This window comes from Pempheris klunzingeri, chromosome 4 (assembly GCF_042242105.1).
Source record: "Pempheris klunzingeri isolate RE-2024b chromosome 4, fPemKlu1.hap1, whole genome shotgun sequence".
NCBI classification, from domain to species: domain Eukaryota; kingdom Metazoa; phylum Chordata; class Actinopteri; order Acropomatiformes; family Pempheridae; genus Pempheris; species Pempheris klunzingeri.
The window spans coordinates 3,726,142-3,748,013 of record NC_092015.1 but is presented as its reverse complement, the minus strand read 5'-3'; the positions used below and the strand labels follow the sequence as shown (position 1 = coordinate 3,748,013).

The 21,872-nt window shown below is 42.8% G+C and overlaps 2 protein-coding genes across 2 annotated transcripts; one reads left to right on the top strand and one right to left on the bottom strand.

Moving 5' to 3' along the window:
• Window positions 1-819: 819 nt before the first annotated feature.
• Window positions 820-11,191, top strand: LOC139200094 (zinc finger protein 721-like). Its single transcript, XM_070829324.1, has 9 exons — window positions 820-2,204; window positions 3,133-3,300; window positions 5,353-5,451; window positions 5,764-5,980; window positions 6,571-6,641; window positions 8,344-8,469; window positions 8,757-9,042; window positions 9,827-10,572; window positions 10,665-11,191. The coding sequence occupies exons 1-9, from the start codon at window positions 882-884 to the stop codon at window positions 10,929-10,931; spliced, it is 3,303 nt and encodes a 1,100-aa protein (XP_070685425.1). The 5' UTR covers window positions 820-881; the 3' UTR covers window positions 10,932-11,191.
• Window positions 11,192-13,880: 2,689 nt separating this feature from the next.
• LOC139200485 (leucine-rich repeat-containing protein 15) lies at window positions 13,881-16,796 on the bottom strand. The gene is made up of 2 exons (XM_070829788.1): window positions 16,581-16,796; window positions 13,881-15,845 (listed from the first exon to the last, which is right to left on the bottom strand). Exons 1-2 carry the CDS (start codon window positions 16,794-16,796, stop codon window positions 13,956-13,958), a joined length of 2,106 nt encoding a protein of 701 aa, XP_070685889.1. The 3' UTR covers window positions 13,881-13,955.
• Between the last annotated feature and the right edge of the window lie 5,076 nt (window positions 16,797-21,872).

Genomic DNA, 21,872 nt, shown 5'->3' with positions numbered 1-21,872 from the left:
GATTTTCTTTCAATAAATTGTTTAAGATGAATAAAACTACCATTGCATGCTTCTACTTAAATGCCCTACTTTCATGATATAATATCACTGTAGCATTCACTTTTTACATTTTCCATATATTTCACCTGAAAGTCGAATATCCCTAACTTTTTGTGAGTAGTGTATATATAGTACAAGTATATTTGAATGTACTTTCACTTATTTTTACACAGTGGTGTTGATAATTTTACTTGAATAAAAGATCTGATCTGAATAAGAAGAACAGCAAACGCAGAAAAGGGAGGAAACAATCAATCACCTCAACAATAATTTATATTAAGAAAGATTCACAGGGTCACAATAATAGTGATGTAGTGAAATAGTGAACACAGAGATAAATATTTCAACATCAGTAAAATGATAAAATATGTTTTTTAACACACCAAATGTTATAAAATGTATTGTGTGTTTCACTTAAATTGTACTTCCTTATTTTGCCATAAGGAACAACTAATGAAACCACAGTGATGCACCAGAAAATGTTATTTTCATCTAGTTTTGAATATATTATTATTATTTACCTGTGTTCTTGTTCAGATGGTAGAGAGGCAGCAAAGGAGGTGAACTCTGAAGAGTCTCCACCAACTAGTGGACAAGGTGAGATTCTAAAGTTATTCACATTAATAAACAGGAAAAACACTCCAGTAAAACATATTGGAACAAAGTTAAAAACCGTTACTGTGGACACGTGTGATGGCTTTTTTCTTTTCCACTTTGAAGGAGATTCTACCACAACAAACACGACAGAATCCAAAAACACACAGGAAGCACAAGTCCAGAAGAAAGGGAACGTGTTTGTGTGCCAAGTCTGTAACAAGAGCTTCAACCGGCAGTTTCACCTGATGAAGCACATGAACACTCACAGAGAACAGCGGCTTTTCTCCTGCGACCAGTGCCCGAGGAAATTCAGGAACGCCGCGAGCTTCGAGCACCACCTGCTGCGGCACGAGGAGAGGAAGTTCGCCACCTTCAAGTGCCAGCTCTGTGAGAAGACGTTCAAAACAAAAATGCACCTCAAGGCTCATCAGCTCGTGCACACGGACACGAGGCCGTTCGCGTGCTCCACCTGCGGGAAGGGCTTCAAAACGAAACACAACCTGCAGGCCCATCAGGTCGTGCACACTGCCGAGAAGCCGCACAAGTGCTCCGAGTGCGGGGAGACGTTCAGGTACGTGTTCACGCTGCAGTGCCACAGAAGCATTCACACCGGCGAACATCCTTACAAGTGCACGGTGTGCGGCAAGGCTTTTGTAAAGAGGAGATCGCTCAGGACGCACCAGTCGGTCCACAGGGGGAAGATGTTCACATGCGAGACGTGTGGGGCGGGCTTCACCCTGCAGCACAACCTGAAGAGACACATTCGCATTCACACCGGTGAGAAACCCTTCAAATGTAAAGTCTGCGGGAAGAGTTTCATCCAGGACAACAAGCTGAAAGCCCACATGCTTCTGCACGGCGCCTCGAAGTCATTCATGTGTGACCTGTGTGGGAAGACTTTTCTTTACAACTGCCAGCTGCAGAAACACCAGAAGGTGGCCCACGATGAACGGCACGGGCAGGTCGTCAGGAGGCGAAGCAGAGAGCGAGGCGGCCGCAGAGTTATCTATCGGCAGGACAGAACGACGGTGGACGTGACGCCGTTCAGCTGCAAGACCTGCCGCAAGGTCTTTGACAGCGCGGGTTCACTGAGCCGACACGAGCTCGTCCACACCGGCCAGATGCAGTACAAGTGCGACACGTGTGGGAAGTCTTTTTTCTACAAAGCCACGTACGACTACCATCAGCGGATCCACTCGGGAGAACGGCCGTTCAGCTGCGACGTGTGCGGGAAGAGCTTCATCATCCTGCAGGCTCTCAAGTCCCACAAACTGCAGCACTCTGGAGAGAAACCGCATAAGTGCGAGCAGTGCGGCAAGGCCTTCAGGATCTACACCAACTACCTCAGACACCTGCGGATCCACACGGGCGAGAAGCCCTACGAGTGTGAAGTCTGCGGGGTGAGGTTCAGGCAGCTCGGACACGTAAAGTTTCACATGCAGGTCCACACAGGAGAGAGACCGTACTCCTGCAGCAGCTGTGGACTTGGATTTTCAGACTCCAGGCTGCTCAAGAGACACAGCTGCTCTGAGAAATACCAGAAAATGTCAGGGAGCACTCTCTCTACGGCCTGAATCTGGTGCTAATGATCACGACACAGCGGAAATCTCTTCTTATTCTAACCTGAAGTAGATCTTCTGCTGCCGCTTCCTGTCAGGACAAAACACACAATCCTGAAACGTATTGAATAATGAAGAAATGCACTTTAAAAGCTGCACAGACCTTCAACTGTAACCCAAATAGAAAACGTCCAAACATCCAGTAGCAGAAGGAACCTGCATGATTTGCTGAACTACTTGATTATCTGAAGGTTGCTTTGGGAAGATTATCTCCAGAGTTGTAACTCAACTCTCTTGAAGAATCCCTTCAAGCAGAATATGTGCAGACGCTTGTAAACTTTGCCCTCAGATAAACCTAAAAGTTATACATTTAATAAAGGTTGTTATGAATTAAATTATTCCTCAGTCTTTTTCTTATTTACAATTTTCCTTCAACATCACATAATGTGTCTCGAAACCTTCAAAACAGCAAAGCACATAAAATTAATGTCAGAATAAAACACATTCCCAAAAATCCTGTGCCTTATCTCCTCTACAATCAAACCAGTTAGTTTGAATAAAATATGTTGTTTGTTTTTGTGACATTTACGGTCACACGCTTCTTTTGTCCTCCATACTTTTGTCTTCTCTAAACCTCATTCAACTTTTTACTCAAGATTTTCACTACTGCACCCTTTGCGGACTGAAGCTGATTTGGCTTATTGATGATAATAAATAAATAAACTTCTGTCCCTCCATAGTGCTGCTGATGAGTGCTGAAGGACCTCAGAGAGTATCCGTGCTTTTATTTTGAAGGGCACGAACCGGGAAGCAGAAGACGGGGGGTCCCTGCTGCGGGTGCTCCGACTTTTATTCACTATAACGACAACATTGCAGCACCAAAACACGGCTTGTTTCACCTTAAAATTATAAAAGTGAAGCAGCATTCACAGCTGAGACAGAAAAACCTGCCAGCATGTCGGACCTGGAGGCGCAGGCAGCCTCCATTTTGGAGATACTGGTCAACGCGACTGTCCGAGAAATGAGCAAAGTTTTCTCGGATCCATCTCAAACACAAGTGTCCTCATGCGCTCCTGCAGACACACGCGGCTCCTCGGACGATCAGGTGCGTTTATCAGGTGGTTGTTGGTGTCGTTAATGTGAAATTAGTGACTGTTTGTGTCCCGCTGCTCTCCGCTGCTCTCCGCCGCCTCCTGTAGCGAACAGCCAGCTGAGCATAGAAATAGAAGAGCTAGCTTAGCTGCTCCGGGTACCTTCCAGAAGCTGGGCCGCTTTTAGAGCATCCTCAGGCTCAGATTAATGTAAACATGTAGGTCTGGTTCATCAAGGTGGCGCAGCAATACACAAGAATCCATCTTTGATCGCCATTTTGGGTCTGACAGCAGGCCCGGGCCTATCTATCTGCTGTATGTCTACAGGCGTTACAGGTTTCTCTCACTGAGAGAAACACCTGCAGGACCAGGATCAATTCTTCACTGATCAATCAGTCAATCAGCTCATCGGCAGTGTTGGGATGCATCTAGATACAGTCACTCAAGTGCTGTGCTGAAGTGTAATTCTGTTCTTTAGTTGAGTATTTTCATTTTATGCATGAATAATATTCTATAATGAGAAATATATATTTTATTTCAGCTTTTTTTTATTATTATTATTAATGTGCAATTGTGCTTTTTTCTTTATGCTGGTTTCAGGGACTTTTACCAGAATCAGAAATATTTTATTTATAATTAGAGCATTATAGTTGCACTGATCCAGAGAAGCACAAGAGAAATATACAGTGGGGCAAAAAAGGTATTTAGTCAGCCACCAATTGTGCAACTTCTCCCACTTAAAGAGATGAGAGAGGCCTGTAATTTTCATCATAGGTACACTTCAACTATGAGAGACAGAATGGGGGGAAAGAATCCAGGAAATCACATTGTAGGATTTTTAATGAATTAATTGGTAAATTCCTTGGTAAAATAAGTATTTGGTCACCTACAAACAAGCAAGATTTCTGGCTCTCACAGACCTGTAACTTCTTCTTTAAGAGGCTCCTCTGTCCTCCACCAAACCAAAATAGAACTTTTTGGTAAAAACTCAACTTGTCGTGTTTGGAGGAGAAAGAATGCTGAGTTGCATCCAAAGAACATCATACCTACTGTGAAGCATGGGGGTGGAAACATCATGCTTTGGGGCTGTTTTTCTGCAAAGGGACCAGGACGACTGATCCGTGTAAAGGAAAGAATGAATGGGGCCATGTATCGTGAGATTTTCAAGGCCATTGAAGATGAAACGTGGCTGGGTCTTTCAGCATGACAATGATCACACCACACCGCCCGGGCAACGAAGGAGTGGCTTCGTAAGGAGCATTTCAAGGTCCTGGAGTGGCCTAGCCAGTCTCCAGATCTCAACCCCATAGAAAATCTTTGGAGGGAGTTGAAAGTCTGTGTTGCCCAGCGACAGCCCCAAAACATCACTGCTCTAGAGGAGATCTGCATGGAGGAATGGGCCAAAATACCAGCAACAGTGTGTGAAAACCTTGTGAAGACTTACAGAAAACGTTTGACCTCTGTCATTGCCAACAAAGGGTATATAACAAAGTATTGAGATGAACTTTTGTTGTTGACCAAATACTTATTTTCCACCATCATTTGCAAATAAATTCTTTAAAAATCAGAAAATGTGATTTTCTGGATTTTTTTTTTTTCTCATTCTGTCTCTCATAGTTGAGGTGTACCTATGATGAAAATTACAGGCCTCTCTCATCTTTAAGTGGGAGAACTTGCACAATTGGTGGCTGACTAAATACTTATAGATTATGTGCAATAAACAAGAATAAAGATTTTCTTACTTCTGTGCAACACTCATATTTTGGTATATCCCTTGTTTCTGCACTAATTCAGTTACTGACACTTTATTTCTGCATGTTTTGTGTCTCCTGTGCTGTAACAAGTGAATTTCCCCGGTGTGGGATAAGTAAAGTCTCTCTGATCTTTTCTCTTGTCTTGACTGTGACTGTGTGTCTATCTAGATAATTATGATAACGTGTTCCTTGCCACCATTTCATTTCATGCCTCTGAAGTTGATCACAGGATTAGTATCACTCTCCCTGATTATCTGAATCAATCAGCTAGTTTTCCACCTTTGTGCTAATTTGCTGTGTTGTTCCCATCAGGTGATCCACTTCAGTGTCTTCTTGACGTCTCTGGCTCGAGAAGCCGTGGAGAAGATCTGCCAGCTCTTCCACGAATGTTCCTCCCTGCTGCAGTTAAAAGTACGTCACTTTGCTGCGTTGCTGTAATGTTTTGATTTGTCTTGTTAGAGATTATTCAGCTAGTTTTGCAATAATAAAATGAATGAAATAATTAAAAAAAAATCAAAATAAATAATAAAAATATAGAAAATAAAATAAAGATAAATAAAATATAATAATGATAAATGAAAAATAGATAAATTATATAAATATAATGTAATATAAAATAAAATCCAGAAGATAATGAATATTAAAGGGATAGTTACCACTATATAAACAATGCATTTGTCACGATTTCTATTTAAAAAGCTTTGGTTTGTCTTCGCCCTGTAGGTGACACAGGGTGCTGCAGAGATTGAGGACCTGAGGAGGAGACTGGAGGTGGCAGAGACGGAGCTGAAGCTGGTGCTGGAGGGCAGCGGGGGCCAGAAGGAGGCGGAGGAGCAGACGGAGGGAGGCAGTCGACCGAAGGAGGGCAGGAGGGCCCCGGCCAATGGAGCAGAAGGAGAGGCTGTCCAGAGCCAGCGGTCGGGGAGGAAGAGCCGCAGAGGTGATGAGTTCATCCTGTCCTGTTTGACCGCTTTTGGTTACTTGTTAAATTGCACATTCAGATTATTAATACAAAGTAAAAATGTCCTCATAAATTATAGTATATGAAGCACATCAATTGAAATGAGGTCCATGTTTAGCAGCTGCAACATTAAAATGATGAAATGGACCATTCTGCATAATTAATGCTTTTCCTTTTGAAACCTTAAAGTTTGACGGCAGTACTGTTGTGCTTTTATCTAAGTAAAATCTTAATTGCAGGACATTTACTTGTATTTTTACATTGTAGTAGACTTAAAGTTGGACTGAATAGATCCATAGATTCTACTGAACTGTTATTGTCTTGTGGTTTTATTGCCACTTACATTTGTAGGGCAAGATATGAGTTATTAATTGACAGCAACTCATTTACATAATTTTCCTTTGCTGCCACAAGCTCACGTGACTTTGGCTGCAGTCAGATATTTTCTCTTGTCCAGCTTATCCTCAATTTAATTCTTTAAAAAGTTTGTGTCTCCACTGCCTTTGTCTCCATGATGAAGCAGAAATATTTATAGAAATGCTGATAAGCTCCTTTTTGAATTTTTACAGTTGTGGCTAGTGGTAACGCTGGAGTGAAGAGATCGCCGATCATTCACTTGTGGAAAGGCAGAGCGTATGAGGTAAAAATCCAGTTGTTTATTTTAAGTTTTCGTATTGTTTTATTGGTAAACTGTTAAAAGCTTGCAGAAGCCTGAGCGTTACACCTACAGCTCTGTGCAGACCAGTCCAGTTTTGTTCCACACCAAACTGGGACACTCATTTACAGTGGGGCAAAAAAGTATTTAGTCAGCCACCAATTGTGCAAGTTCTCCCACTTAAAAAGATGAGAGAGGCCTGTAATTTTCATCATAGGTACACTTCAACTATGAGAGACAGAATGGGGGGGAAAGAATCCAGGAAATCACATTGTCTGATTTTTAAAGAATTTATTTGCAAATGATGGTGGAAAATAAGTATTTGGTCAATAACAAAAGTTCATCTCAATACTTTGTTATATACCCTTTGTTGGCAATGACAGAGGTCAAACGTTTTCTGTAAGTCTTCACAAGGTTTTCACACACTGTTGCTGGTATTTTGGCCCATTCCTCCATGCAGATCTCCTCTAGAGCAGTGATGTTTTGGGGCTGTCGCTGGGCAACACAGACTTTCAACTCCCTCCAAAGATTTTCTATGGGGTTGAGATCTGGAGACTGGCTAGGCCACTCCAGGACCTTGAAATGCTTCTTACGAAGCCACTCCTTCGTTGCCCGGGCGGTGTGTTTGGGTTCATTGTCATGCTGAAAGACCCAGCCACGTTTCATCTTCAATGCCCTTGCTGATGGAAGGAGGTTTTCACTCAAAATCTCACGATACATGGCCCCATTCATTCTTTCCTTTACACGGATCAGTCGTCCTGGTCCCTTTGCAGAAAAACAGCCCCAAAGCATGATGTTTCCACCCCCATGCTTCACAGTAGGTATGGTGTTCTTTAGATGCCCTGGCGGCGTAGTGTGTTACTGATGGTAGCCTTTGTTACTTTGGTCCCAGCTCTCTGCAGGTCATTCACTAGGTCCCCCCGTGTGGTTCTGGGATTTTTGCTCACCGTTCTTGTGATCATTTTGACCCCACGGGGTGAGATCTTGCGTGGAGCCCCAGATGGAGGGAGATTATCAGTGGTCTTGTATGTCTTCCATTTTCTAATAATTGCTCCCACAGTTGATTTCTTCACACCAAGCTGCTTACCTATTGCAGATTCAGTTTTCCCAGCCTGGTGCAGGTCTACAATTTTGTTTCTGGTGTCCTTTGACAGCTCTTTGGTCTTGGCCATAGTGGAGTTTGGAGTGTGACTGTTTGAAGTTGTGGACAGGTGTCTTTTATACTGATAACCAGTTCAAACAGGTGCCATTAATACAGGTAACGAGTGGAGGACAGAGGAGCCTCTTAAAGAAGAAGTTACAGGTCTGTGAGAGCCAGAAATCTTGCTTGTTTGTAGGTGACCAAATACTTATTTTACCCAGGAATTTACCAATTAATTCATTAAAAATCCTACAATGTGATTTCCTGGATTCTTTCCCCCCACTCTGTCTCTCATAGTTGAAGTGTACCTATGATGAAAATTACAGGCCTCTCTCATCTTTTTAAGTGGGAGAACTTGCACAATTGGTGGCTGACTAAATACGTTTTTGCCCCACTGTATTTATGGAGCAACATTGCCACGTTGAAACAGACGAGCGGTCTTCCCCAAGCTGTTGCTGCAGTTACTATTGTAAGCTGTAGCATTAAGATTTCCCCTAACTGGACTTAAGAGGCCTTGAATCTGTGCGTGTCCTCTTTTCCTCTCAGGACAGTGTCCAGCCTGTGATGATAAAGGAGGAAGGTTTGGAGGCGCTGGCTGACCAGGCGTCCTCTGACTCTGGTCAGTACAGAGACGACCCGGGCCAGGACAATGGTGGCGACCCAGACTACCAGGTTGGACTCACGAATACTCCTTCATTTGTTTGTTGTTTTTGCTGGTTTTGTTTTTACTTTGTGTCTTATTATGTAAAGAATTTGACATACATACATTGTCTGTCTTTTCATATTAACAAATGGTTTGTCTGTATGTGTTGATATGCCTATAAAGGCCAATTTGTATTGTTTTATTATTTTATTTTATTATTTTATAATTTAGCATCAGCCCACTGTGGCCATCGGCAAGAACCAAGAAAAGGAAAAGTGGGTTGAAGGAAATTATTTGTACACTTTTTTTCTTTTAGTTAGAGCCAGAAGATCCAGACGACGGTGACCCAGCATTCATCATCAGACCTAAACGCGTTGCAAGACCCAAGTCCCTTCGAGGTCAAGCGAAGAAGGAGAGTCAGAGTCAGAACCAGCAGCCTCTCAGCTGCAAACACTGCAGGAAAACCTTCACCAAGCTGCTGCAGCTCAAAGCCCACCAGGCCGTCCACGGGGCGAACGCAGAGAAACCCTTCCACTGCTCTCAGTGTGGCAGAGGCTTTTCATTCCAGCGGAGCCTCAACGCACACATGCTGCTTCATACAGGTGAGTGTTCACACCATACAGGCAGCACTCTTAAAAGAAGCTGGCAAACCAATATCCCAGACATATTATGGTTGTTATGGTGAGCTATGGTGAGGAAATATCCGTATAAACATACATCAGCAGACATTAGCATCAATTTGGAGGTGTTTTTCTGGCCTACTGATGAATGTAAGTCTGATATTCACTCACACTGGATGTTCCACTGTCTGTCTGTTTGCCGTTTGGGGCCGGACAGGCCGTGTACAGTGTGCTTGTCATTAATGAGAGTGATGAGTGATGACTAGCAAAATGTATTTAAAAGTAAAAGTAAAAGTATTCAGTATGCAGGACGTCTTCTCTGACAGTGTTATATTATTACAGAGTATTATATTTCTATTAGTTTTCATCATGTGGGAGCATTTTGTTGTGTTAGTAAATTTTAGATTCTATATATCTACTGGGAGTACTATCGGTGTACTGCCTCGTATCATATAAGCGTGTAATGAGTTTTTACGTAAAAACTAACTGTGTCAGATAAATGTAGTAAACAGCACAATATTTGCTGCTGAAATGTGGAGTATAAATAGAAAGTAGCAGAAAAATAGAACTAGTAGAATAACATACAAGTATGTTTCTGTGCACTGTGCTTGAAGTTAGTTTTACATTCCACCACTTCCACTGGGTAAAGTGACTTAAAAGCAAAGCCATGAGCTAAAGGGGGGCTGAAAAGCTTGTGTTTGTGATGTTTGGTCACTGAATATGTTACCTTACTCTCTCTTACAACACTCACTGCTCCCATATACAGGTGAGAGACCACACACCTGTGATGTGTGTGGGAAAGGTTTCACCCTGAAACATCTCCTGAGGAACCACCAGCGTCTCCACGCAGAGGTCCGGCCATTTCGCTGTGAACAGTGCGGTAAGAGCTTCTACCGAGCCCACGGCCTGAAAATGCATCAGATGGTCCACACTGGGGAGCGGGCCTACAACTGCCAGTACTGCAACAAGAGCTTCACAATACAAGGTAATCTTCAGCGGCACCTGCGCATACACACGGGGGAAAAGCCGTTCAGGTGTGAGACATGCGGCAAAAGCTTCAACCAGGCTGACACTCTGAAAGGCCATCAGCGGATACACACCGGGGAGCGTCCCTTCAGCTGCGAGACCTGCGGCAAATGTTTCATCCAGAAGAGTGCCTTGAAGATGCACCAGAAGACGTCTCACTCAGGCGAGAACTCGCTGGCGTGCGTGGCCTGCGGCGCTACGGTGGCCTGTGTCGACTCGCTTCGCAAACACCTCCAGACACATGCGGCGACCATTCCGTGTACGTGCGTGCTCTGCGGCCGGCGGCTCAGCTCCATCACTGACCTGCGCTCCCACCAGCAGCACCACACGGTGGACAGACCTCACAGCTGTGGGCTCTGCGGGAAGAGTTTCAAGTCATCCAGTTACCTGAAGATTCACCTGAAGACGCACAGCGGAGAGAGGCCCTTCTCCTGCGACATCTGCAGCCGTATGTTCACACAGCACAGCAGCCTTAAATCACACCAGGTAGGTTTGCATTGATTGCTCCAATGTGGAGTAAATGTTCATGCAAGATTGCACCATTCAAAGTCCTTTTCTTTTAACCTTCCTCTCCAAAGGCGGTACACACGGGAGAGAAACCATTCAGCTGCGACACGTGTGGGAAATGTTTCAGCAACACAGGCAACCTGAACAGACACCAGCGGATCCACACTGGGGAGAAGCCGTTCAGCTGCGACACATGCGGCCGCAGCTTCAACCAGGGCAACACCCTGAAAGCCCACCAGCAGATACACACCGGGGAGAAACAGTTTATGTGTGACAAGTGTGGGAAGAGTTTCTCCTACCTGAGGAACCTGAAGGACCACAAGTGTTTCTACATCTGAGGCCAAACTGTGATGAGCACAAGCCTCCCTGTACCTGCTGAGGAATGAGAAAGGAAGAGTTTGCTGTGGAAGTGGTTTTGGTGATTATGAAGGTGGGTTTTTCAGATTTGTCTCACTGTGAAGCTGTGATGAATTAAAATAGTGGGAATAGATGGAGTGTGGAGTTCAGTTGAGCGAAAACATAAATGGAAACTTGCCTTCAGATGATAAAAATTTGCTCTTTACTCACCGCAGGGTAGATTGCAGAGCATATTGCATCTGCAGAGTCAAAGCGCAGCGCAGGTATACGTCTTATATGCAATTGGTTGCACTCATAGACCGTATATGAATACAGACGACATGACAGCTTCCCAAGAGTGAAGTGAAAGCACCCCCTGGTCATAAAGGACATGTCACACACGTTTTTCCCAAAGATGGTTTCTGCCATTTTAGGTTGTCCTTATCTCACTGATGTATGTTCGAGTGTTCGGTTTTCTGATACGTTTGGTTTCACTTCATGTCTTTATGCCATAAGAAGAAGAAGAAAGGGGTGTGACGTCATGGCTAACAGCTGCTCCCAGTGAAGTAATCGTGGAGACACCTGCAGACTTCTTCTTGGGGATTATACACAGAGCAGGAACATCGAGAGGAGATGTAACTCTCCCAAGCTGTGATTGTTTCAAACTGAGTTGGGCGGGTGTATGGGCGTGGCCTCGATACAGCGGCTCCAGGCCCCGAGCACTATGGCACAAACTCTGGCTTCTATCTTTTTTTTTTTATACAGGAGGAGTGAGCAGAGACACGTCCATCCTAATATAAAGTTACTCTTTACAGTCAGTCAGCGATAACTGAGGTCAGGGTTGAAATAATTAAACTTTGAACGCAGTGTTTAGTGGCAGCTTTGAGCGGTGGGTCACACCAACGGTAGCTCTTCCCCGTAGTTGGGCGCCTCCGCTCTACTGATAGGAAAACAGTGGCACAGCCAGTGCAGAGTGGTTTTCCTTCCTTTCCCAGTTTGCCTGATAAATCATTAAGGAATCTCTGTTTTCATTTCAGCCTTCAAAAAGGCTATTTGTATTTTAACAATTAACAAAACCCATCACTGGAGATTCTAATGTCTGCACGGGAAGGGGATGTTAGGGCGGCGGAGAAGTGGAGAAACAGCCTCAGTCTGCACCCTGCATGAGTTCATTATGTTCAAGGTGCTGCATCACCTTCAAATCTCCAAAGTCGAACTTTAAAACGTTGCTAGATGTAGACTCTACCTGTGACAGACTCTCCAGCACACTCCTTCTGGCAATGTCCTAATTTTTCCACATAGTGGGAGAGAACAGTAATGGCCTTTCAGGAGCTAAACTCAAAAACAACACTATTTGTCAGTTTGGTAAAACAATCCTTCCTCCGCTGACTGGAGGTACTACAGCATCTCAGACCTGAGAAACTGAGGCTCCTCTGTTACTGAGAGAGAATTTGGAAACCATTCATTCATTACATACGCACTTAGCTTCAGTATGTATGTAACTCCTAATGGAGAACATCACAGTTATCTATCTTTTACCTTTTTCTCACTTTGTAAGCCGTCTTTGAAACAAGCCTCGGGCCTTTACTTTGCACAGCTGCCTTTTTATTAACACGTCCGCTCATGTTTTTCTTTTTCTTCATTGTTTTCTTTTCATATCACTGTGTGGCTCTTCTGTATGCTCCAAAAAAGCCTTTAGCCCTTTTATTGAATAGAAATCCCATTATAGTATGAAACTGTGTAACTTAACATGTTTCTGAGTGATAACAGATATTCAATTAAATATTCACCATGTGGATGTAATAATAAATTCTTTCTCTTGTTTACTGTACTTCAGCAACTCTTGTGTTTTGAATTTAAAGCTTTTACCTGACACTGTTATTCAGACAGACCTGCAGCGAGTGAAACAGGGAGGACAGTTTGATTAAGGTACAAGAAAAACATCCTAAAATCATGTAAGAAAGAGCTGCTGGTAAATGACAGAACTAAGGAGAGCAGTCAAAGGTGGTTGGTGTTTTAAAGGAGCACATTTCACCCTAAACTGAAATAAGGTGTGGGAATAACTGAGAATTTGCATTTCCAAAGCACCACGTTATTACTGGAGGAACCTGCATTTACAGAGACCCTGTTACTTCTTTCTGGGAATTCATTTGTCAGCATTTTGCCAGCAGATGTCAGAAAAGTCTGGGTTAAGTTAAGTTTAAGAAAATGACTGACTGACTCCTGTCTTTTTCAATGTGTTATCCAGAGGGACGGAAATAAAATGAGTGATTGGGCACTACGATGAAAAGTCAACCGAGGTAGACCTGTGGACGCCACAATTGTGTGAAAAGACTTATTGAAGGTTTTGCCATTTAGGCTTCTAAAAAACTTTAAAATGTAATTTTAAATGACATTTTTGATCATGTGGCCTTGATGGCAAATATACTTAAGTTTGCAAAACACATCAGACTTTTTGGAACACAAAGTTTTCCTTGTATATGTAAGAAGAGCCGCCGTGCTGAGAACAATGCAGAAGCAGTGATTCTGTAAGAGTGTTTCATCTGTAACTTCTCTTGTTGAGTGTTGATTTGTTATATCTCAACTTTGTGACTATAATAATCCATTGGAAGAAGCCTAAAGAGCTCAAAATCACTCTTTGTTGGGTATATGGTCAAAATCAGGTGCTCTCGCAAAAACTGACAAACATACAACCTGTCATCAGGACAGTTTCCACAGGATTTATGAACACATGCTGAACCCTCCAACCTTTTATTGGTGCAATCAAAGAATATACAGTACGCTCATATCCTGAGATGGTATTCAAATGTAATCACAAACAGTTTGAGTTATTTTTCAGTTTTGCAAGAATCCTCTTGATACTCACAAATCTTTCTTTCACATTTGCATAATCACATTGTTATTAATCCAGTGCAAGTTTTCTTTGAATTATTCAGATTTGCAAGGTGCAAATACTTAAAAACAAAGAACAGGCATTAACAGCAAAAACAGGCAGAAAAAAAAGGTTTAAACCACCACAAAGGATGTCACAGCGGGCTGACAGCTACAAGAGAAATCATGAGCAGATTCAGCATTTCCAGAGGAAATGAAGGCAATGAGCCACTTGCAGCCCTTGTAGTGCAATGATCTTGTAACAGCTGGGGGGACAGTGCTGCCTGTGACAGTGCTGTGTCTTCAGTTAAGGGTGAGGAAGAAGACCGCGATGAAGAGGAGAAGGAGCAGGTGGGCCGGTCTCCGAGCTTGTCTCTGTGCATGTTGACCCAGCTGCAGATGTAGAGAGTGTGCGCAGGGATGCAGTCCCACAAATTTCCTGACAGATAGACAGTGCTGAGGTTTCTTAAAGGCCCCAAAGTCCCTCTCTCCACTGCTCTCAGCTGGTTGGACTTCAAGCTCAATTTCTGGAGGTTTGCAAGTCCTTGAAAGACATCAGGCTGCAGGTGACCGAGCTTGTTTCCATCCAAATGGAGTTCTGTTAGCTTCGAAAGCCGGTCAAACAGCTGCGGGTGTAAACTGTCCAGGCTGTTGTTCTTTAGCAGAAGCCTGCGAAGATTGTGGAGGTGATAGAAAGTGTTAAAAGGGATGTCATGGAGCTGATTGTAGCTCAGTTTGAGCTCTTTAAGGCAGGTCAGCCCTACAAAGTCAACAGGAGACAGCTCTGAGATCCGGTTGTTGTCCAGATCCAGTGTTATAAGATTTGTTAGACTCATGAACAGGCTTGTGGAAAGGTTTGCCAAGTGGTTTTCATCCAGTTTTAACTCTTTTAAACCAGTAAGGTCTCTGAACTGCTCCGGGTGTAGAGAGGAAAGATGGTTGTGAGAGAGTGTTAGTGAATTTACTTTCATCAAACCGTGGAAGACTGAGGAGTGTAGAGACCTGATGTGGTTGTCACTGAGGTTTATCTCCTTGAGGTCCCTCATCTTGTGGAAAAGTCCTTTGGGAAGGTGCCTCAGTGCATTGGAGTCCAAGTACAGGTTCTGCAGCGACTTGAGCTTGGTGAACAGAGCAGGGTGGAGCTCGGAGATGCGGTTGCCCGAGAGCTGTAGGTCATTGAGACTGGACAGCGAATCAAATACACCAGCTGGTATGGCAGAGATCTGGTTGCGGTCCAGGTGCAGCTCTTGCAGGTTGTTCAAGCTACTGAACACATCCAGAGGAAGAGATGTCAGTCTGTTCCTGTACAAATCAAGTGACTCAAGGCTGGTCAGGTCGGTGAAGACAGTCGAGGGAAGAGAATCGATGAGGTTGAGACTGAGCTCCAGCTCACGCAGCATGATCAGACCTCTCAGTGATCGCTCGGACACAGCGGTCAGCTTGTTGTTGCTCAAGTCTAGATGAACCAACAGGCTCAGTGAGGAGAAGCCGTCGTCCGGCAGGCTGATGAGGCCGTTCCTCTGTAGATTCAGATGCTTGAGGCTGTTTACGTCCCTCAGTGCTTCAGCTGGAACGGTGACCAGCATGTTGCCACAAAGGTCGAGGTGTTGGAGACCTGTTAATCCTCTGAAGCTGGCCTCACCCACACTTGTGATTCTGTTTCTGGACAGAACAAGTTTATCCAACGCAGCGGAGTTCCTGAACACCCCATCATCTATCTGGGTTATATTATTATGGCTGAGGCTGAGGTGAATAAGGGCGAAGGCGCCTTCCAAGGCACCTACCTGTAACATCCGAATCCGGTTAAAGTTCACGTTCAGTGTTTCCAGATTAGCTAATCCACGAAGGAGTCCGATTGGTAGATATTCAATCTGGTTCTCGCTCAGGTCCAGTAAGGTGAGAGCACGGCAGTTTAGGAACTGACCAGGATGTAGAAACGTCAGGCCGTTGTCACGTAGGAAGAGTTTAAACAGCTTCGTCATGTTGGGCCAAACTGGGTTGAGGGATAGGAAGATATTCAGCTGATTGCTGGTCAGGTCCAGAACCTACAGAACATTCAGGAAGAAGGGAAGATTTGAGAATTAAGTGCTTGTTTCAACAGAGATTAGCGTACAGGTTGGAAATCTGCTACAGCCATTTTTGTTTTTGCTCCTCTAGTCCGTTACAAATTCACCATTTTACTGGATGTTATGTGCCAGATTTTTCTTTCCTGGGAGTAATTTCCTGGATTCTGCCTGGCAGCTGGTCAGGTTTTTACTCTTCTGTGTTTTTATGGATTAAATAAGCAGAGTTTGCTTGCTAATTTTTTAGATGTGCTGGTAGTGGTAGGCAGATGGACAGAGCCGGTGTTTCCCTCTACTTCTAGTCTTTGTGCTAAGCTAAGATAACAGGCTGCTGGCCGTAGCCTCATATTCAACAGACAGATACGACATTGATGTGACTCTTGGCAAGAGAGCAAACTTGTGTGTTTCCCAAAATGTTTAATTATCCCTTTTCAAGCTCTGTCTTTTTAGAGGTCACTTGGGGACAGAAGACATCCACAACAAGCGAACAGACGGATGGATAAAATACACAAAATCTCTAATTAATAGGTAAAACCATGCAAAACTGCCCATGTGGCTCTTCAATGAGGATTCAGTTCATCGCTTTCTTGCTGCAGGATATCACCACTAGACAGACTCTTAACCCGGGACTTTCCAGCTGCAGGAGTCTCTAACCACTAGACCACAGTGATGCATCATTTTCAAAAGTTTACAGGTTTACAGCTGTAGGTTTCCTACCTGCAGCGTCTCCAGCCCGAGCCTTGGTATTTCCTGTATGTTGTTGTATGAGGCGTACAGCTGCTCTGTGCCCTCTGGCAGCTCAGGGATCTGGTCCAGTCCTTTCTGCTGACACTCAACAGTGGTCACGTTGTGGAGACATTGGCAGGTTGGGGGGCAGAGGTTAGTTGCCCACACCAAGAGGCTCAGGGAGGCCAGAGTTAAGGCTGCCAGCATGGTCGCCTGCAGCTGAAAACGAAAATGGGGCATTGGAGAATTAAAACAGTTTAATATTGTTCCATTCATACTCTCTAAAACTGTTTCTTTTTTTCATTATACTTAAATTATATTGAAATTATCTTTCTGTTCTGCTTTGATTTTGGAGAACAAGATTCAAAAAAGAGTAATTTAGGCATCACTAAGTTAAAACTGCTGGACTTTTACCTTACAACTAAATTTCTCACAACTTTTTTTTCTGTTTATTGAGAATATATACAGAATAGATTTTTATTGTTTTCCATTTTGCATGTTGTTTTCTTTGAGACATTTGCTGATTTGTGAAGCCCTAAATTTAGTTAGATAAAAAGAAGAAAACCTAATTCCTGAAGGAAAACATTTTTAGAAAACACTGATTGACGATTAGTTGCTCTTGAAGAGTTTCTTTCAATGAAACAGTATAAATTACAAAGTAAATAGCTTCAAGATTTATATTTCCGGGTGCTATCAAAAGTGTGTGTACCATCGCCTGTGATGTTTTTTAAGTGGTACTGCTGCTTTGTAGATTATTGTAACTGAATTTAAATCAAAACTTACCACTGAGGAGAAGCAGCGCTTGAAGTTATGTGTTGCTGCAGGATGTATTTGCTAAAAGATTCATTTATCTGTTGCAGAGGAAGGTGTGGTTATGAAGTTACTTTTCTAGGAAGGAAACTTGCAACCAGTAACAGTTTTTCTCATGCATAAAAACAGCGGCTAAAAACTTTCCACTGCACACAGACAAACCACATCAGTAGGTCCATCATTAGATGACAGAGACCTAGAAGGCCAAACTTCTCTATCGATGTCAGTTTTTGAGACGCCACAAAAGGCCAAATGTGGCCTGTACAGACGAGGTAAGAGCCTTTTGCTCTGTGATGTCAAACTGAAGCACTTGTTGACGACTTTTGGCACCTAGGACTGGTTCAGAGGACAGAGGAGTCAATAAAATAGGTTTTTCAAGGTCATTCAGCATACAAGCAGACATGTACAAAAAGAACATTTGGCTGATCAATCCGGTATTTTAATTCTTAAAATGTCCACCAGCGGTCGACTTGAATTAAATAACTTCTGTTCATTATTAGCCTTTTTTGTCAGCTTCCAATAAGATAAAATAAAATAAAAACTCTTAGAAAACAAATGAAGAAATAACCATATCCTGTCGCTGGCTCATATCAGTTCTCCCCTCTTTTCCATAAATAATCATTACCTATTTCCATCTGCATCTAACTGAGTGCATCTGCTTCCACCCTCCAGAGCAGCTCTTCCCATCCAACGTTTCTTAGGCCTCTTTGAAATTTAGATTTTTAAACTATTCGTGTCACTTCTAAAGCTGCAAAAAATGACTTCCTATCAGCCCAAGTAGCTTCAGCACAATGTCGGTTGTAGCCAGTAGATGTCAGTAGCAGCTTTGTTATGTCAGTCTGTTATTCTTGCACAGCAGCGCGTTACACTAGTTAGGACTGCAAAACATTCAGCAGACAGCTACAAGGCCTGTATTCACCTAAGACCCCACCATCTCCTGAGGGAATTATCTGGCTCTTAAGCTGCTAAATGCTCCACTATGTTCACCAGCTGGCAGCTAACCATGTCTGTCCGCTGTTTGGTGCTGAGCAGGGAGTTTGTTTTTACAGGAGATGATTTTTAAACACTTTTCATTTTAAAAATGTTTCCATGTAGAACAACAGAGTCCAATGTGGCTTTAAAATGATTTTTTATTTTCTTTTTTGCTAAATCTTGAACGTAATCAAAGTAAGATCAATAACTGTGATGGAAATGATGCAACCTTTTTTTTAGATTCATCTTTTTTTAAGGCATAAATAATGTTTAAATAAATAAAAATGTTAATTTTTGAACAAATGTACAAGTTGAGTATAAACGTTAAACACTAGAGCTGTTTGTGTTGGAGTTTGTGTTGTTGATAATAAAAATATTGTTTTGTAGTGTGGTTCGGCACGTAGTTGTGATGGTTAAAGACGAGCGTCAGGGAATACATCACGTCAATGAAGGTCCTCACAAGTGTGAAAGTACTCACACAAATATGTGTTTGTTTGTGTGCTGGAGTCCTCAGGGTCAGCATGAGCCACTGGCTGGATCAATCCCTGCTGACATGCTCAGAGCAGCACAAATCACTAGCTGTTACACACACACACACACACACACACACACAAACAAAATGTAGAAAACAAGTGAGGCAGACTGAGATGCCTCCCTTCCTTTTCCATAGCCCATTAGAAGTATTGACGATTCCACATCCAGTGTTTTTTTTCTCTAATTGGTTTATACACAGCTGACCGGATAGTGATGCTAATGACGCTGATGTACTCTGTGACACAGTGTTCAGTACAGGCTCTCTAATCCATAGAAATATGGACCGCTGCTCTGGCTGTTCTTTCCAGCATCGATTCTCTGGCCGTTTCAGCTGCAGCACTCTGCTCTCCGGCTAAACCTCAGTCTTTCTCTGCCTCTGTTCTCCGGGGGATGACAGTGAACCTGCCCAAGTGTTGCTCACCTGCTTGTTCCGGCAGCATCAGCCCCTTATTCTGCAGAGGTTCAGGTCACTGAAGGAATCAGCCATAACCAGAGAGTTGGGGTGCGAGGGAAGGATGAGGCCCTGGGTTCGCTCCAACAGGTCCAGATCAGTCCAGGTAAGACTTGTGTTTCTAATTTGTAATTCAGTCATGAGTAAAATAAATAAGAAATATATTAATCCAGGTTTGGATTAAGCATATGAATGCCTGTGCCTTTAAGCCTTGTTTTTATGGGAATCTTTTTAACACTAAAGTCAGATTAAGTATATAATGAGGCTCCTTATTTTCACTTATATGCCAAAGTGTGTTGAAAGTGTGACATAATATCATAATGGTGGCATCTGTGTGTGTCAGTATTCTGGGAAAAAAAGCTGCTTGACAAACGACTACAGGTCACGAGTGAAGAGTTGATTCAGTGTTTCATGTCAAGTTAAAAAAATTGCTGAATGTCATCAATGAAACTGCTCATTGGAGTCTAATTACCTTGTACCTGTACCTTTGCAGGCAGGTTTTCTGGTTTTGTGGGGCAGAATATGAGACAGAGAAAGTCCCAAAGACACCAGAGCTTACAGAGCAGCTTTATAGATATAAATATACTGTAAATATGTGAGTGTCCTCTTTATGGTTTTAAAATATAGAATTTGTGGGTTTCCAAAAATGTCTTGGCTTTGAATTCTACATGAATGTATGCGTCTCTCTTCCCAAATCTTCCTGAGTTAAGATGTCAACATACGTATTAAAATGGAGTTTATGTTTCACTGGAGGTGCTCTGCTGACACCCGCTGCAAAATATCAACAAATTATTATATTTAACAAATGCAATAATCTTTTTAATTAATGAGGCCTGTGGCACAAGTGATGTTCACAATGTTGTGATGAATTATGGAAGGAAAAAGGTTTTAATTTGTAGTTTTTTTGTTGGTTTTTTTTTGCATGATTTAAGTAATTTGGCTGTAAGAAACATCTGGTCAATCTTTTCCACAAAAAGCACATCACAATCCTCTATTTGTTGATGATAAAACTGTCAGTTTTCTTTGTAATTTTTACTCATTTGATGAATTTTAGAGACAAATATAAAACCAAACCTGCTCTACTGCCCGGTTCTCTTCATCCAGCTCGACCGAAAGCTCGATGTCACTCAGCGCTCTGTTTCCTGAAGTCTGGAAAATGGTTAAAAATGAGTCCCACTGTCCCCCACAGAGGACATTATGGGTTGCAATCTGTATTTTTAAAGGCTTAATATTAACATGCACCTCTAAAATCCTAATATAATATAGTAAAGACAGGGACAGGAACAATATACCTTTATAAATGTAATCACTTGTATACCTCACTTCCATTAAATATGTTTTTAAAAGTGCTCTGTTGGCCATAAACTCATGTGTGCTACATCATGAGAAAGCCCAGGACGTCCTCTTGACAGGACAGCAGGACTCAAATAGATCAGATAAACGGTGCTTGACTCAGCGGTCTCAGACTCATGACCCCCAAATAGGACAGAGGTGAATTACTGGGCATTAGGATGAGAGAGCCTCTATCGAACTGTAGAAAATCTGTCAGACGACAAAGCGGTGAGTGGAGTTTGGTGTGGAGAGGCAGAGGTTGGGATCAGCTGTAGTTCACCATCAGTGGAGATGGACCACACTGATGATGATGATGAGGATGATGATGATGATGATGATGATGTTTTAAGGGCTCTTCTCTCTCCACCTGTTATGGGGATCGAGAGGACAGGTGAGCCAGCTTAGGATTAGCACACGTCAAAGGAGGCAGAAAGACAAACAAGCTTGTCCTCTGCAGAGTGTTTGGTTTGAGGGTTTTGGTTGCCTTGGAGTCCCTCTTGACTGAAACCTCGAAGTGTGCTACCCTAGTGTCTAAATACTGTTTGCTTTCATTCATAACAGACTCTGGTTTCTGTGCTGCGGTACGCTCCAAAGCCAGCACCCTGGAAGAGAAAATGATCTTTTAAATTAGTTTAAAATCACATTTAAATCAACGTGATGCTAGAACGCACATGTTTTGTAGGTTTATAGTTGTGCTATGAGAAGAATGTAGAAGGAGGTTCATATTTTACTGTCCAGCCCTGATAAACTGCACTGTAGGCCTATATTCTCATTATTGTATATTTAATTAATTAGACCTACACTTTTTTTCTTCTATAGTAGAGCTACAAGCTGTTTAAAGTAGTACCATAAGAGGGGCTGAGACATTTAGATCATAATTTAAAAAAGGTAAATTATCATAAAGTGTCCCACTTTACCAGTATTCACCCTGCATGTTCATAAGATCAGACTTGATAGTAATAAAAATTGATTTTCTGGGCTCAAATGCAATAAAATGATCCTTTAAATAAGGTGCTGGAGAGCATATTTTGAAGGTTTATGTGAAGCAGAGCAGACATCAGCTTCTACAGATCCAGTGTTTCCCTTAAGTGTACTTCTGCAGGGAAGATACGCTACTGGCTGATGGAGTTGAGCCTCAAAAACCCAGGCTGAAGGTCACCTCGCCATCCATGGCTGGTGATTTA

Bases quoted from the DNA above. Each gene is read 5' to 3' on its own strand.
- LOC139200485 (XM_070829788.1), bottom strand. From the start codon at position 16,796: ATGCTGGCAGCCTTAACTCTGGCCTCCCTGAGCCTCTTGGTGTGGGCA. The intron at 15,846-16,580 runs GTAGGAAACCTA...AATGTTCTGTAG, and splicing joins TCGGGCTGGAGACGCTGCAG to GTTCTGGACCTGACCAGCAA.
- LOC139200094 (XM_070829324.1), top strand. From the start codon at position 882: ATGAAGCACATGAACACTCACAGAGAACAGCGGCTTTTCTCCTGCGAC. The intron at 9,043-9,826 runs GTGAGTGTTCAC...TCCCATATACAG, and splicing joins ACACATGCTGCTTCATACAG to GTGAGAGACCACACACCTGT. The intron at 10,573-10,664 runs GTAGGTTTGCAT...TCCTCTCCAAAG, and splicing joins GCAGCCTTAAATCACACCAG to GCGGTACACACGGGAGAGAA.